Raw genomic sequence first — 15,674 nt, forward strand, 5'->3', positions numbered from 1 at the left:
GAAGGTGCCCATGACCACATAGCAAGGCCGAGGACTGGGGTTGTCTGCTGGGGCCATTCCAGCTTTGGCTGATAATGCGTTTATTGCGTTACTTTAGTACAGTCGGCCAGCCTCGCCCCACCTCCAGCAGCCCAGCCTGTTCACAGCTTTCTGCTCACTGCTCACTACGCAAGGAGGTGGGGTCTGTCCCCCAGGGTGGGCACTCCAGGCACCTCCTCGGCCCTGGTCGTTGCTCTGGAGCCCGGCTTCGCCGTCCCTTCCCTCCCGACTGAATCCTGCGCCCGACCTGTGCCGCCCTTCCCGGGGCTGCTTACATTCAAGGGTTATCCTGTTAATAAATAAGCCCGCGCAGCTGCCTTCAGCCAGGGCCTGTCGGTTGGTGTCTCCATCGGCAGGTGACCCCCAATGTGCCCGGCCCCAACCCGTCCGTCTTTTCAGGGTCTGTCTGGCTCCTCTCCCGCCTGTCGTCTCCTGCTTGGTTCCCGGCGTGGGGACAGTCCGGTCACCAGTGCGTTGCGCTGCGCGGCCCCCGCTCAGCGCGAGGCTCAGGGGCGTGGGTCCGCCGGTTACGGCCCTTCCTCCGCGACTCCAGGGGCAGTGACTGCAGCGCAGGCTGCGGGCGGCACATGCGCAGGGAGTTCGCGCTGCCACCGCCGCCCGGCTCCACCAGCTGCAGAAAGTCCCGGTACCAGAGTTTGGGGCCCGGCGGCGCGGCGGGCGCAGCCTCCTCGGCCTGCGCCAGCCGTTCGGCCTGCGTAGCACTCAACACGTGCAGCGACAGGCGACGCAGCGGTTGCGTAAAGCCGTGCTCGACGGCGGCGCACAAGTACACGCCCGAGTCCCGGCGCCGCAGCCTGCGCAGCAGTAGTCCTCGGGCGGTGCGCTCGGTGCGCTCGTCTGCCAGCACCTGCGGGCAGGGGGCAGCGTGAGGCGGGGGTGTCGGGCCGGGAACAGGGCTTCTGGGCCCTAGCACGCGACGGAAGAAGCAGAGTCATTGGGAGCCGAGGTGGAGCGGGAAAGGGGTGCCCGCGGGCGCGCACATTTTAAGGCTGAGTGTTTGGGAGCTGGTGGTCTTCAAGGGAGAATCCGAAAGAGGCGGGGTTTACATGAACGTGGGGGGTGGGTCAGGGACCTCAATGGGCGGGTCGAGGGCGGGTCTTCTCCTGGATTCAGGGAAGGCGGGTCAGGAGCCCCGTTGGACACAGTGGGGCCTCAGCAGCTTGTGGAGTGCAGGTGAGGGACCAAATTGGACAGGGCGGGGAGTGGGTCTGGTTGGACGGGGCTTCGTTGGGTAGGGCGGGGCCTCTCCTAGATGCAGGGAGTGGGACAGGAGCCTGGCGGGGAGGGCGGAGTAAGGCTCACCTGGGTGCGGGCTGTCACCTCTGCGCGCTGGAAAGTCCACTCCACGCGCGCCTGCAGCGAGCGGGGCTCACACTCCAGAAAGGCGCTGCTGCCCTCCACGCCGAACACCTTGTGTTCCAGCAGCGCGGGACGAGACGAGTCTTGGGGCGAGAATAACGTCAGATTTAGGCAAGGCAGGGCAGGTGGGGCGTCTTCTGAGGCTGAGGGTAGGGGCAGCTGGGGCACTCACCTCCGGAGCACAACGTGCTGGGGTCGCCATTCCTTACGTCTTGCCGCCGGAACCGCCTGTGGGGAACATCGGTTTTTCTGTGAGCCCTTCTTTCAGCCCCGGGCAGTGAAAGACCCTTCGCCTCCCTCCCGGCGGCCCAACCCTGACCCAGCCCACCTCTTGGCACTGGGCTGGAAGCGCGTGCACGCGACCCCGTCCCAGGCGCAGTAGGGGTCACGCGCCAGACAGCATTCGGTGCAGACGCGGCCGTGGGCAGCGCAGCGGTGCAACGCGATCTGGGCCACCGCGCTCCGCGAGGCTACGTACAGCTGGTGCTAGGGGGCACGAGGGGCTCTGGGCTGACCGAGGGCGACCCCACGCCTGCCTCCCATCGGTCAGGGATCCCTTCTCCCACTCGACAGATGGGAACACTGAGGTCTTACGCTTCAGGTCACACAATCTAGCAAAGCCAGAGCCTGTACTCAAACCCGTGACTGCAAACTACCAAAAGGGGCCAGAGGCTTGGGACGCGCCAGGCACAAGCTCAGTCCATCCCACCCCGACCCCCATCCTGGTCACTCACCCTCTTGGAAGAAATTTGCATGCTGGTGACAGCGGCCGAGTCCTGAGAGGGAGGAGGGGCGATGGGGTCAGGGCTTAGTGGGGTGGGGGGGTCCCGGGCGACTGGGGGCGAGGCCTCACCTCAAACACATGCAACTCCTCCAGGAGCAGCCCCTCTGCGCTGGGCCTACTGCCCTTGGGGACCGAGATCACCTTCAGCACCGTGCCAGCGTCTGCAGGGATGAGAAGGGGTAATGACCATTGGTGCTCCCGGGCAGCTGGGGCTAGTGTCTCCTCGCCTTTGAGGTGTCTACCCTCAGCATATTTGGGATGTGAAGAGTGTGGACTGGAAGAGTGTGGGTTGGGCAGCATCCAGAAGGTGGAGACACAGCCCAGGAAAGGATGTGGAGATGGGACTGAACAGGGAGAGCTTCCACCAGCAGCCCACAGGGCCTGGATGGGAGCCTGGGGGTCGCTGTGGAGGGACCCTGACCTGTGCCAATGAAGAGGACGTCATAGTGTCCGTCAGTGGCTGCAACCCGGTCCGCGGCAATTTGAGTGAAGGTGTAATTGGCTCCAACTTGTAGGAAAAGAGGGCGCCCCCCAATGGGCAGGACAGAGTTGTACATGAGGGGGTGGTTCCGCGCAAACTGGATGACATCGTCTGGGAAGTCCTTGGTGGAACTGAAGGTGCCAAAGGTCTTGCTGGGGCACTGGGGGTGGGGGAAAGGGAGGCACAGCAGAGATAGAGATATGGGGGCTTGATAGGCAGCCCTCCATGCCAAGCCTCTGGAAACATGGAGGGGGATGGGGACAGAACCCTGCCCTGAGAATTAGAGAGGAGATCAGCCTTGCCCTACGAAGTCAGAGGCGGGAAACAAGCCTTGTCTTATGATGGAAACGTTTTCCCACCCATAACTAAAGGAAGAAACCACATTCACCAAGAAGACCCCAGGCCAAGTTCTCAAACCCTTGAGGCTTTGAAGTGGGTTGTAGCAGAAGTCCCTGAGCTACGAACCATGCCTGGCCGCGGGTAGGGGACGCGACCCTGGTATGACACCCACTGGTGCATGGGCCCCTCCTTGTGTGCAAAGGGTCCCAGGAAGGCCCGGCGCACGTCGTTCATGCTATACACGCACACCGCAGAGCCCTGGAAGATGCTGCTGGAGGCGAAGACCAGGGCGGGGTGAGGGGCCGGGTGGAGCCCAGCGGCCCGCCCCGGGCGCTCCCTACCTCCTGCCCCTCACCTGGACGTGGAGAAGACGGCATAGAGCAGCGAGGTCCGGTGGTCCCGCGAGGACAACAGAAACACATCCTCTGCGGGGAAGGCGCCTAGCTGGGGTAGGGCGCACAGCCCCGCTGCGGCGGGGGCTCCCGGAGTCTGCGCCGCTAACCCCCTCCCCAACCCCATACCCACTCCCGCACTCACGGAGCTGATCGAAGTGGGTGTCGCCCTCGACGCCGGGCACCGAGCACACCAGCCGCGCCTTCAGGAACGTCGTCCACTTGTTGACCAGGCTGCGCTGGCCGCCCACGTCGTTCTGCCGGGACGATCAAAGGGGATGAGGGCGAGACCAGAGCAGGCAAAGGTAGGGGCAGGGTCGTCGGGTGTGGCCCAGGGACTCCTCACCCGGCAGATCTGGCCAACGCGGGACACGGACAGGCGTCCCAGTGCCGGCGCCGCCTCTACCGCCGTCTCACGAAAGAAGAAGTAGATTTTGTCGTCGTCTGGGTTCTCGCTCTCCGGGATCCAAAATACCTTGACAAACTTGGGCTCTGACCGCGGCAGGAGGCATGGGTCAGCGGGTCCTGGCCTCGCCTCCTGATACGAGACCCACGCGCTGCTTCCCCTTCCCGTAGCGCGGGCACAGCACCCGGGATCACAGTGTCTGACCACCCAACCTCTAGGACCACGTCCAGTTGGCGCTCTGCGCGGACCGAATCCAAAGGCTCAGGGCCTGCGAGGCAAGAAGCAGCCGCGAGGGGGCAGCAGAGACCGTGGCTACCTGGGGGCGCAGGCGGGAAGCCCGGCTAGCCTCCGATCTCGCCCCACACAGTCGCCCAGCACCTTAGGCTGGGGTAGGAGGGAGATGTAATCTGGTTTCACCTTCACTCATGAATCTTCCTCTCTAGCATAACCAGATGCTCCCCACTCCTTCAAATCCTTCTGCTGGGTCCCATTGCTCTTTATTTTATTATTATTATTATTATTATTATTATTTATTATTATTATTTTTTGAGACAGTCTCACTATGTCACTCAGGCTGGAGTGCTCGATCTTGGCTCACTGCAACCTCAGCCTCCCGAGTAGCTGAGATTACAGTCAGAGCCTACCACCACACCTGGCTTTTTTTTTTTTTTCTTTTTTTTTTTTTTTTGAGACAAAGTCTCCTCTATTGCCCAGGCTGGAATGCAGTGGCGCAGTCTCCATTCACTGCAACTTCCGCCTCCTGGGTTCAAGCGATTCTCCTGCCTCAGCCTCCTGAGTAGCTGGGATTACAGATGCACACCATCATGCCCGACTAATTTTTATATATTTAGTAGAGACGGGGTTTCACCATGTTGGCCAGGCTGGTCTCAAATTCCTGATCTCAGGTGATCCGCCCGCCTCAGCCTCCCAAAGTGCTGGGATTACAGGTGCACACCACTGCACCCGGCCAATTTTCGTATTTTTTAGTAGAGACAGGGTTTCACCATGTTGGCCAGGCTAGTCTCAAACTCCTGACCTCAAGCGATTTGCCTACCTCAGCCTCCCAAAGTGCTGAGATTACAGGTGTGAGCCACTGTGCCCACCAGCCCATAGCCCTTATTTAATTTTTATTTTATTTAGAGACAGGGTCTGCTCTGTCCTGCAGTGGCAGCATCAAGGCTCACTGCAGCCTCCAACTCCCAGACTCAAGTGATCCTTCCATCTCAGCCTCCTGACTAGCCAAGACTACAGGTGTGTGCATGCCACTGCCCCCAGCTAATTTTATTTTATTTTTTGTCTTGCTTTGTAGCCCAGACTGGTATGAAACTCCTGTCTTCAAGCAATCTGTCTGCCTCAGCCTCCCAAAGTGCTGGGATTACAGGCGCAAGCCATTGTGCCCAGCCCCCATGGCTCTTAGAATAAGTGACTCTGGTCCCTGACAGTCCAGGCCCCCTTTTCATTGCTAGCTCTGCAAGTCTATTCCTTTGCTTGTTCCTGCATCCAGGCCTTTGCACTAGTTGCTCCCTCTGCCTGGAATGCTCATCCCTAAATTTTGCTGGCTGGCTCTCTTGTGCTTGGGAATTAGCTCATACTCCCCTCAGCACAGCGGCTTCCTTTACCCAACCCCCTCCAGCCACCCAGTCTCCTTTTCCCTTCCTCCCTTGTCTCTCTCTGGCCTCATGGCCACTGGACTTGATCTTATCATGTATGTGATCTGTGAACGCAAAGAGGTCACGCTCATACCTGTCTTGTCTGTCTCTGTGACGCCAGTGCCTGATTAAGGAGGGTATTTGGTAAGACCTGGCCACAACCACTGCTCACTTACTTTATGGGCCTTGCTTGGCACCTGCCCTGTGGGAGGGTGACGGACTCCTCCCACCAACCCCACCAGCCTCTCACCATTGAGCCAGCGGGAGTCGTGTGGCTCTGTTCGGAGACTCGGACGTTGCCCTAGGCTGCGAAAGATGGTAAAGTCTCGTCCCATGAGGTCTGCTGCCACCCCTGAGTATAGCTCCTCACCTGCAGACAGAGCAAGGGCCACTCAGCCAAACGGAGGGCTCTTGGGGCAGGAAGGCCTGGGGAGCTCTGGGAGCTCTCAGGGAGTCAGTGAGGGGGAATCCCTGGAGCTCTTGGGGGTCTTGGGACTTTGTGAGGTTCTGGAGTTTCTAAGGGGTTCTCTTGGGGCCTTAGCCCTTGGACTCACCCACCAGCACGGAGGCAGCCCGATGCCTGGGGTCATAAGGACTCTTCCCCTTGCCATCCTCTATCCTTCCTGGGTCCAGCCGGAGGACGGGCTCCTGGGAGGTGTGGCAAGTTGTGACTACCAGGCCCTTCTTACCCTCCTGACCTCCCTCTCCCTGCCTAGATCCGGCCTTACCTCTGCCCGGTGGCCCACTTCCACAAAGGCACAGGTTGGGTGGAAGGCTCCTGTGCCACAGGCCAGCAAATGGGTGTGGTTGTAGGCATGCAGCAACTTCACGAAGTTCATGCACTCAGTCTAGTAGGGTTGGAGGTGTGAGGCTTCCCCCAGGGACGTAGCCTTAAGAGGTCCCAGCTCACCAGTGGCATCCTCACCCCTCTCTCTCTTCGGCATCGGCCCAGGCAAGTACTAACATGGGCTACAGGGACCTGGGGGCCCTTGCTGACCAACCCAGGCCTCACGAGGGTGGGCGTCTGGGGAAGCACAGGCCTGCAAAGCCTCTCATGACTCAGAGGCCCCCCAGAAGAATTACACGAGCCCCCACCCTGACTCACCACCCCCAGACCTCAGCCACTGCGACCTCCCTGCCCTCATCCCAGCCAGAACAGGCAGGCCTCTGTTTTAGCCCTGCCCTGTCTCTGGGGTGAGGGGCTGACCCTCCCCACTCCCGGCCCAGGCAGCCGGCACTCACACCAATGTCCTTCCCTGCCCAGTTGCACTCCTCTCGCCATTCCACAGGGGCCGGCCAGGCCAGCTATGGGGAGGTTGGGGGAGAGGGGACACAGGTCAGGAACTTGGGATATTCTCTACCTCAGGGAGCCCCTTCCTCTGGGTCTCTCCAGGCAGGCTGGAGTGGGGTCCTAGGGCTCCTTCCCTGGGGAGGGCTGGGGTTGGGAGTCCCTGGCACCTTCTTGGCCCGCTTGCTGATGTTGTCCAGGTTGAGGGAGGCCACATGGTTCTCGGCGCCCACAAACAGGCGTCCACGCTCCTCATCCACCAGCAAGGCCTCGTAGCAGCAGGTTCGCTCCAGGCTGAAAGTCTGGAGACCATGCCAGGCCTGGAGCTCTGCAGGGCAGGACACTGCTGAGGACTCGCCAGCCATGCTGGAAGCCTCCCCCAGGTCCTGCCTGGTGGTGACTCTATGGGCCAAGGTTGCCATTAGGACCTGGCCTGTACACATGTGAGTTTACGTGTGTGTGAGTTTACACACGTAAACCCAAGCCCACCCAGGTGCACGTGTGGAGCTGCCAGGGTAGGTGGTACATCCCCCCAGGAAGAGGAAGGCAGGTTGAACTTGGGCATGCTCAGACAGGTGGTGTCTCCAGGCGGGTGCACTGGGAGGCCAGGCTTATGGACACCAGAGTCCTGGGGGAGATCGGCATGCAGGGATGGCCAGAACCCCAACTCCCAAAAGTCAGGCTGAGAGTTCCTTTCCTGCCACTCCACCACCAGCCTGAGCTCAGCAGAACTGCCTATTCACTGCCACTGCCCAGGGGCCACCCTCCTATACAGGAGGCATGAGAAGGGGGCTCTGACTTCCCTGTTGCTCTGCTGAAGGAGTATTGCCTTGTTGGGGGTACTGAACGGAACAGAGACAAGTTCTGTTGCTATGGGGACAGGAGGGGTCTTCCTGAGAAAGCACGAAGAGAATGTGGGCAGAGGCTGGGGGCTGAGGCCCGGATAGGGTTAACTGGAGGTGGCCTGAGAGTGCCCACTAATCCCACCAGAGTCTGGTGACGGGCACGCACATGGGGCAACAGCCAACACAGAGCACCCTGGCCATGCCGGGACCCTTTCCTGCCCACCTCAAGCTGGGCCCTCCCGCCTGCCAGGTGCGCCTACCTTGGAAGGAGAGCCGAAGGCGTGGGGGGCTGGGGGCGGCACTCCCCAGCCCCACTGCCCAGAGCAGGGCCAGGCCCGGGATCACGGCGGCGGCCCCGGCCCGCCCCATCTCAGCAGCTCAGGGCGCTCAGGGTTCAGCGGGTGTGTGTGTGGAGGAGTCTTGAGCTGCCCTGGACTCTGCCCCAGGATCTGGAAGAGGAGTCGGCAGCGAGGGCGAGGGCGGGAGGCTAGGGGGGGAGTCCCCAGGGATCAGATTACAGCCCCTAGGGGAAAGAGGCTGGGGGGTCGCATTCCACTTCCGAACCCTCCCCTCCGAGGGTGCCCCGCCTGGCCACAATCACAGACACACCCACGCCACTGGGCACACCCTCAGGGTCACCCTGCATTGGCAGGCCTGCCTTCACCACGTCACCCTTCCCAGTAACCTCCTCTCTTGTATACACACTCACAGACATTAATTCACAATGTGCACCCACTTCATGCCAGCCTAGACCTGGGAGGAGGGATACTGGGAGACACAGACAAGGTCCCCATGTGAGAGGGGACAGAGCGCCAACAAGGAATCAGATGGATGCAGAGGGTGCCAAGTGCAATGAGCAAAACAAGCCAGTCAAGAGTGAGAGTGACAGGAGGGGGTCAGGCCTCTGGAGGTGCCAGTGTCCCCACAGTCCCGCAGAAAAACACAGAGACACTTTTGAGGCTGGAGCCAAGGGTGTGGGTGCCTGTGAATGTGAATGTGTTTCCCAGTGTCCCCTTGTGATGTGCTCATGTGTGTAGTGTGTATGTGCATGTGTGTGCACGTCTATGTGCAAATATATAGTGTGTCATTGCACATGTGTGGATATGGGTTGGCGTGCACACATGTGGCACTGTGCAATCTATGCAGTGTATATGTGTGATATGTGCATATTTTGCACACAGATGTGTTGCACATTTGTGCATGTGCAAACGTGTGCACCACCCATAAGAGTGGACTTGTCGGCCGGGCGCGGTGGCTCACGCTTGTAATCCCAGCACTTTGGGAGGCCGAGGCGGGCGGATCACGAGGTCAGGAGATCGAGACCACAGTGAGACCCCGTCTCTACTAAAAATACAAAAAAAAATTAGCCGGGCGTGGTGGCGGGCGCCTGTAGTCCCAGCTACTCGGAGAGGCTGAGGCAGGAGAATGGCGTGAACCCGGGAGGCGGAGCTTGCAGTGAGCCGAGATTGCGCCACTGCACTCCAGCCTGGGCGACAGAGCGAGACTCCGTCTCAAAAAAAAAAAAAAAAAAAAAAAAAAAAAAAAAAAAAAAAGAGTGGACTTGTCTCTGGGCATGTATGTGAGCAAATCCAACTGCAGCATCAATCACTCCATTCCTCAGAGGGAGAAGTGCTACCCAGGAGAGCCAAGACCTGGGCAGAAGCCTCAGCCTCTGACTTGGGGACTGCTCCCAACCCAGCTGAAGCAGCCTCTGCATTTGAGCTTGAGGGCCCTCTCCCAACACCCCTGAGGAATCAAAGAGGGGCAAGGTGAGGCAGCCCTTCACTCGCACCCCAGCCTCCTGGCCTCGCTGAGCTCTTCCCTCTCAACGCCTCCACAGCCTTTCTGAGCCTCTCCCTTCACTTCTCTCACCCCTTGAGGTCTCCCCATCTTTGAACCCCTTCACTCTAGAAGCCAGACACCTCCCCTTGGCCCTCAGCTGGGGCAAAGACCTGGCTGCTATTCCCACCCTCCTTCCCAGGGGTCAGCTGGGCAGGTGCTGGACACAGGAGCCCAGAGAGTGGGGCAAGGTTCCAGGTGGGATTAAGCAAGTGGAGCGGCTGCTGGGGCAGGTTCCAGGCCCCTCCACCCACACTCCTGCCCAGCTCCTGGCCCCATCCCAGGCCAGGACCCCACCTCCCTCCTTCCCTCCGCTGACACTTGCCGCTGCCTCTTCTCAGGTTCTAGAGGTCTTCCAGGCAAACACTGGCTGCCTTCTAACACTCCACCGAGGACTCCCGCAGCAGCACCTCTCCACTCTGGCCCCTTCCCACCCTGGGGCCGCTGGGGACCCTCTGACGGCTCCTTTAAGGAGCAGCCCCCGCCCCCACCAGACCAGCCACCGCCCCACGCGCAGCGCGCTGCGCCGTAAAGTTTAGAGGGCGGATCGGGTGACCGGGCAGGCAGCCGGGACCGGCTGGAGTCGGCGGCCAGGCAGCAGTGGAATGGGCACAAGGGAGGGGCTGGTAGGGATGACCCCTCCCCTATTGGGCCTTAAGGCAGAAGTGTGCCCCAGGTGGCGGTCCCAGAAGCCAGGTGGCCAGCCAAGGCAAGGGAGGAAGAAACCCCAGCTCCAGGGGCTCAGCAGGCAAAGGGAATCACTGGGTGGGGGCACAACCCAGGGACTCCGATATCTCACCTGTCCCTCCACAGGTGGGGAGCTGTGGGGAGAGATAATGGGGAGCTCAGCTGCCGCCTGTTCCCAGGGACCAGCTGGGGTGGGCGGGCAGCCGGAGGTCAGGGGAGGGGCTCTCAACTGGAGGTCGGATGGGCCCTCAGGACCCAGCCCCTGTCCTTCCTCACCACTTGGGCCACTTAGTACTTCAGTGGCCTGGCCAATAGTGGCTTCTTCCATGACAGCCAGATCGGGGAGGGAGAGGAGGGCAGGAGAGGGGCAGACGCAGGAGGAGCAGCAAATCTCACTTCTGCACCACAGGGTGGGGCCCATCTGGAGTCTCCCATCCTGGACAGGTGGCTTTGCATCTCTGCTGAGAGGCTGGGGGGCAGACCACGTGACCTCCCTTCCTCTGGCTTCTCTTTCTAGGTTGGAAGTGGGAGGAACAACCCCCACCAAACCCAGAGCCGAAAACTGAGGGAGTTTTACAGACAGGACGGAGCTCCTGCACCTCAGAGCCTCAGTTGGGAATGACCTGGGGTCTTGTCCTGAAGCTGAGTCTGGTGAACATGCCCCATTTGTAGCATGAGAGGTACTTCTCTGGAGGGACTGTATGTTGACAGTGGCAGAGTGGAGCCCTCAGGTCCACCTGAGTGAATATACCAGGGCTTGAGAATGGGCTTTGAGCCTTCCATCCCCGCAAAAGGCATTTTTCTACCACCTCCCAAGGTTGATGGGGCAGTGTGGGCATTCCAAGTGTTGCAGTTCTGTTGCCCAGCCCTGGATGCCTCCAGCCAAGCAAGGACAGAGGTGGGGGGCACATCTCCAAGTCCCCTGGAAGTGGAAGTAGGGCTATGCCCCTCCTTCCTGATCCTGAGGACCCGGTGTACCTGGACTGGCCTCGCCAGCTGGCAGGTGAATAACAGGGGCCAGAGGGAGCCGCAGGGCCCTTCAGGAGGGCAAGTGGAAGGACAGATCCCTGCCTGGGCTCGTGGGCTTCCTGGATGCGGCCTTTTCCTACTCCAGGAGTAGCTGCCTCTAGCCTTGGACCTGGGCAGGCTCTCCTGGCTCCATGCAAGCAAACAACATTCTTTGGCTGTTTACAGCTTTCCACCCAAGCAGCCAGGATCAGCAAGTGCCTCAGAGGCTCCCATCTACTCCCACTGTGCCCCCATAGGCCCTCACTGCCTTATGTTTTCCAGGCCCAAGGGCCCGGTCTCTGTTTCATCACCCCGCACCTTCCTCCACCTGCATTCACTCTGGGAAATGGGATCAGAACCCCCCCTCATTATCTTTCCAATAGCCTGGGATTCAACCCCCAGCCAAAAGGACTGGGCTGTCTCTGTCCCCATTGAGTGCTGTGCCCTGTCCTCTGCCCTCTAGATGTGTACCCTCCCTTGAGTCGGAATGGAGGTCCCCAGGGATGGGAGGTCAAGTTGTCCCTGATTCCACATGGTCCCCTTTCTTTTCCTCAGCCCCAGGTCCAGTGTGCCAGGCCATGGGTAGGGGCCCCCATGGAGGTCAGCACTCCAGGAGCAGGGTCACTGCCTGTGGGTCACAGTCGGGGCTGGAACTCCTCGAGGATTCTGGAATCAGGCAGCCTGAGCCTGAGTCTCAACAGAATGGGGCAAACCAGGCAAGGCAAGCTGGGGTCCCTTTTCCTGCCTGCACTCCTGCCCTGGACCTCTCTCTTTTGAGGGAGCTTCCATGGGCAGAGGCCTGCCTGGGTCCTTGCTCTGGGGCTGCCTGTCAGTGGCATGGCCTACCATGGCCTTGGCTTTTCCTTCTGGAAAAACCTGGATTGTTGTGCCAAATCTCAGCACCTGCCTCCCCACCCCTGGCCACCAGCTGGGCCTGCCCTTTTGCCCCTGCCTGGACTCCCGGTGGTGTGGTTGGGGTAGGACACCCATCTGAGGAAGGTTGTGGCAACCCTCCCAGTGCAGCCTGGGCTGGATGGGATCTTGGGTGCCCCACTCACACCTGCTTTAGTCATCAGGGCTTGTGGCTCCAACGTCACAACTCTTCCTTGTTCCACGTAGGTACCAGATCATGCTGCCCAGAGGACTTAGGCATGGTGGGGGCAGGCGTGGGCGGCCATAGGATCATCACGTGAGGCCTAACTTCCCAGACACTTTAAGGCCCCGCCCCAGGGGCATCTCCTGGGGAAGCGTCTGCAGGCATGTCCTCACCCCAGCCTGGTCTCCACATTCCCAGGGGACCCTGGCCCACCTTTTGTGAAAGATTAGCTCCTCCCCTCCTTGCCTGTTCCCCTTCCCTTCGGAGGGCCTTGTCAGAACTGAGATGGAGGTGCTGAGGGAGGGGCTACCAAGAACCCTGGGCCTTTGGCTGTGGCCCTACCCCCGCCCGTCCCACCCCTGCCCTCCCCTCCTGCACATTCCTCCCAGGCTGAGGTCAGCCCCTCTGGGATGTGGGAGCCCCCCCTACTAGCCACATCACAGCTCTTCCCTCACTCCTGTTTTCCTCATTGCCCAGCAGGGAGGGGTGGGAGGAGAGGGGGCTGGGGGCGGGGCCTCCCTCTCCCTCCCTCCTCCGGAGCCCAGCAGGGTGGAGGGGGCTATGCCAGGAATGCTGGAAAGTGGACTCTGAGGGCACACTGCACTCATGAACAGACATTCACATAAATACTACATTCTCCTAATGGCAAGGGGAGAGCCTCCCAGGAGTGCTGGGTATGGGGCTCTGAATGCTCTGGGGAGGGCTGGGGAGTCTGGAGCCAGCCCCAGGGATCAACCCCCTTGTTAGTCCAGCAGGAGGTGGGGTTGAATCCCAACCCTGCCGCTCAGCCTACCCCATGGCCCTAGCTGGAGTCTGCACCTCTCATTTTCCCTACAGCTGCAGACAGTGGCCAGGCAGGTCTGGCACACAGTGGGGGTACCACGGGTATGCACTCTTGCTGCCACCTTAGCTCTGGGCATCTTGGGCACCCAGGCCTATGAGGGCCTCAGAGAAACCCTCCACGGCTGCCTCTGCCATCCCAGCTGAACAAGGCCCCTTCTCGGGCTCAGCTCCTCTCTTGTCCCCTTTTGTTGTGCCCCTCACCCCAGTACTTTTTTTTCTTTTTTTTGAGACAGGATCTTGCTTTGTCACCCAGGGTGGAGTGCAGTGGTGGGATCATGGCTCACGGCAGCCTCAACGTCCCCGAGCTCAAGTGATCCTCCCACCTCAACCTCCTGAGTAGCTAGGACTACAGGCATGCGCCACTATGCCTAGCTAAATTTTTTGTATTTCTTTTTTTTTTGGTAGAGATGAGGTTTTGTCATGTTGCCCAGGCTGGTCTTGAACTCCTGGGCTCAAGCAATTCTCCTGTCTTGGCCTCCCAAACTGCTGGGATTAGAGGCATGAGTCACCATTCCCGGCCACCTCAGTACAATTACTTCCTCAATCCTCTGACCCCTGTGCCCAGAGTTCTACTCGAACCTCCCTCCCTCCCCTGGGTGGGGACTCCTCAGTCTTCTCACTTCCCAAGTCCCCAGCCCACCCCTGGCACTGCCAAGCCTGCCCTCCTGAGAGCCCCTACCTTTTATCTTACTTAGGACAAGCACTGACCCCTTTACCCTCCCCCAGGCTGTATCCCTGGGGTCATTCTCTCACTTCTCTTCCCATGCCTCCCCTCTGCAGGACCCTTTCCCTGACCCCTGACTCGGAGAGCTTGCTGAAGTTTGGTGGGATTGCAGGCTTTTAGCTTGGCATTCACAGGGCCACTCTCTTTTTCTTTTTCTTTTTTTCTTTTTTTTTTTTTTTTTGAGACAGGATCTTGCTTTGTCACCCAGGCTGGAGTGCAGTGGCAAGATCGTGGCCCACAGCAGCCTTGACCTCCAGAACTCAAGTGATCCTCCCACCTCAGCCTCCCAAGGAGCTGGGACTCCAGGCACACACCACAACACACAGTTAATTTTTGTATATTTTGTAAAAATGGAGGTCTCACTATGTTGCCCAGGCTGATCTTGAACTCCTGGGTTCAAGTTATCCTCCTGCCTCAGCCCCCCAAAGTGTTGGAATTATAGGCCTGAGCTACCACACCGAGGCCACAGGACTACTCTGAAGCTTGGTGTAGCTTCCAGTGCTCCACCTGCCCCGTTTCTAGGATGCATTAGTTCTTTTGTTGCCAAGACTTTGCTTGCGCTGTGCCCTCCAATCTTTAGACCCTTCCCCTTGTCACCTGCTGGACTTCTCCTCACCGTTCATGATCCACTTTGGCTGTCACCCGTCTTCTGTGTAATTCCAGACCCCTGTGGTGCCAGGTTCAAGCCTCTGGGCAGGGCTCTGCGTTCCCCACTGTGGGGGAAGCAGCAAGGGCTATAATCACTGGAGACCCCAGGACCCAGCAGAGGACAGGCATAGGGAGGCAGGAGATGGTGTGCCCGCAGGAAGCCCTTCCACCTTCCTAGGCATGCTGAGTCTCCATAGGGTTGGAGGACGGATGGAGAAAGGACACCCCTTAACCCTGTCCCAGTCCCCCAGGCCTTGAAGAACCTGACCTCAGTAAGGTCAGAAAGCAGAAGGCAATGGGATAAGATGTCAAACTCTGATTTTTCTCCCAGCCAAGATCACCAGGGGCTGTGGGGCTGCATCTCTGGCAATGGGAGAAAAGGACCCATGGCCTTGACTTCTGCTCCTCTTGGATATTAATGCCCATCACCATGTGACTGAGGGCTCTGAGTGGCTTGCAGTCATGGACACATTTGCTGCCACACAGCTGCATACATACCCCAGCTGACTGGAGGCCATCCCCCTGGGTGATGAGAGGTGCTGCCTTCCCTCTGGTAGTCCATGGTAGAGATGAGGACCGCTAGGATCTTTTGTTTTTAAGAGACGGGGTCTTGCTATGTTGCCCAGGCTGGTCTCAAACTTTTGGCCTCAAGTGATCCTCCTGCCTTGGCCTCCCAAAGTGCTGGGATTAGAGGCATGAGCCACTACATCCAGTCAGGGTCTCCTTTTATTTATTTTTTTGAGACGGAGTCTCGCTCAGCCGCCCAGGCTGGAGTGCAGCGGCACAATCTTGGCTCACTGCAACTACCGTCTCCTGGGTTCAAGCGATTCTCCGGTCTCAGCCTCCTGAGTAGTTGGGATTACAGGCACCCGTCATCATGCCCAGCTAATTTTTGTATTTTAGTAGAGACAGAGTTTCACCATGTTGGCCAGGCTGGTCTTGAACTCCTGACCTCAGGTGATTCTCCCGCCTTGGCCTCCCAAAGTGCTAGGATTACAGGCGTGAGCCACCACACCCAGCCCCAGCGTCTCTTTTTAGGGCAGCAGACACAGAGATTGGGGTCAGTTTTGGGGAGTGGGGCCAGACCCAGAACTCAGCCAAACAATGCTGTAGTCTTGTCCTTGCCTCCTCCCTGACTCCCAGGGTCGCTAGGACTTGGCTGGCCATGCCACTGACCAGGCAGCTGGAGTCAGGGCTTGTATTCTCCACCCAACTGGTTTGGCACT

The 15,674-nt window shown here is 59.4% G+C and overlaps 1 protein-coding gene and 1 long non-coding RNA gene across 8 annotated transcripts; one reads left to right on the forward strand and one right to left on the reverse strand.

Annotated features, from left to right (window-relative positions):
- Positions 1–34: 34 nt before the first annotated feature.
- Positions 35–8,853, reverse strand: SEMA3B (semaphorin 3B). Of its 7 annotated transcripts, none has more exons than XM_055276028.2 (17): positions 7,864–8,853; positions 6,929–7,191; positions 6,713–6,775; positions 6,199–6,318; positions 6,025–6,118; positions 5,721–5,840; positions 3,762–3,907; positions 3,561–3,672; positions 3,379–3,448; positions 3,150–3,291; positions 2,625–2,844; positions 2,273–2,364; positions 2,154–2,195; positions 1,748–1,905; positions 1,592–1,647; positions 1,363–1,502; positions 35–907 (listed from the first exon to the last, which is right to left on the reverse strand). In XM_055276028.2, exons 1-17 carry the CDS (start codon positions 7,970–7,972, stop codon positions 503–505), a joined length of 2,352 nt encoding a protein of 783 aa, XP_055132003.2. In that variant the 5' UTR covers positions 7,973–8,853; the 3' UTR covers positions 35–502. The 7 variants fall into 7 exon arrangements, with proteins under 7 accessions (XP_055132003.2, XP_055132021.2, XP_055132010.2 ...); XM_055276046.2 differs by having other exon boundaries at positions 3,150–3,294; positions 6,929–7,086; positions 7,864–8,067; XM_055276035.2 differs by having other exon boundaries at positions 3,150–3,294; positions 3,379–3,463; positions 6,929–7,086; positions 7,864–8,067.
- Positions 8,854–9,991: 1,138 nt separating this feature from the next.
- On the forward strand, positions 9,992–10,893 carry LOC129481526 (uncharacterized). Its single transcript, XR_010120111.1, has 2 exons — positions 9,992–10,068; positions 10,647–10,893. It is a non-coding gene; the product is annotated as an uncharacterized lncRNA (long non-coding RNA).
- Positions 10,894–15,674: the final 4,781 nt, after the last annotated feature.

This window comes from Symphalangus syndactylus, chromosome 1 (assembly GCF_028878055.3).
Source record: "Symphalangus syndactylus isolate Jambi chromosome 1, NHGRI_mSymSyn1-v2.1_pri, whole genome shotgun sequence".
Taxonomy (NCBI): domain Eukaryota; kingdom Metazoa; phylum Chordata; class Mammalia; order Primates; family Hylobatidae; genus Symphalangus; species Symphalangus syndactylus.

Coding starts and splice junctions, on each gene's coding strand:
- SEMA3B (XM_055276028.2), bottom strand. CDS start 7,972: ATGGGGCGGGCCGGGGCCGCCGCCGTGATCCCGGGCCTGGCCCTGCTC. Junction 3,908..5,720: donor CGACTCCCGCTGGCTCAATG/GTGAGAGGCTGG, acceptor TGCCGCGGTCAG/AGCCCAAGTTTGTCAAGGTA. Junction 1,503..1,591: donor CAGCACGTTGTGCTCCGGAG/GTGAGTGCCCCA, acceptor TCTCGCCCCAAG/ACTCGTCTCGTCCCGCGCTG.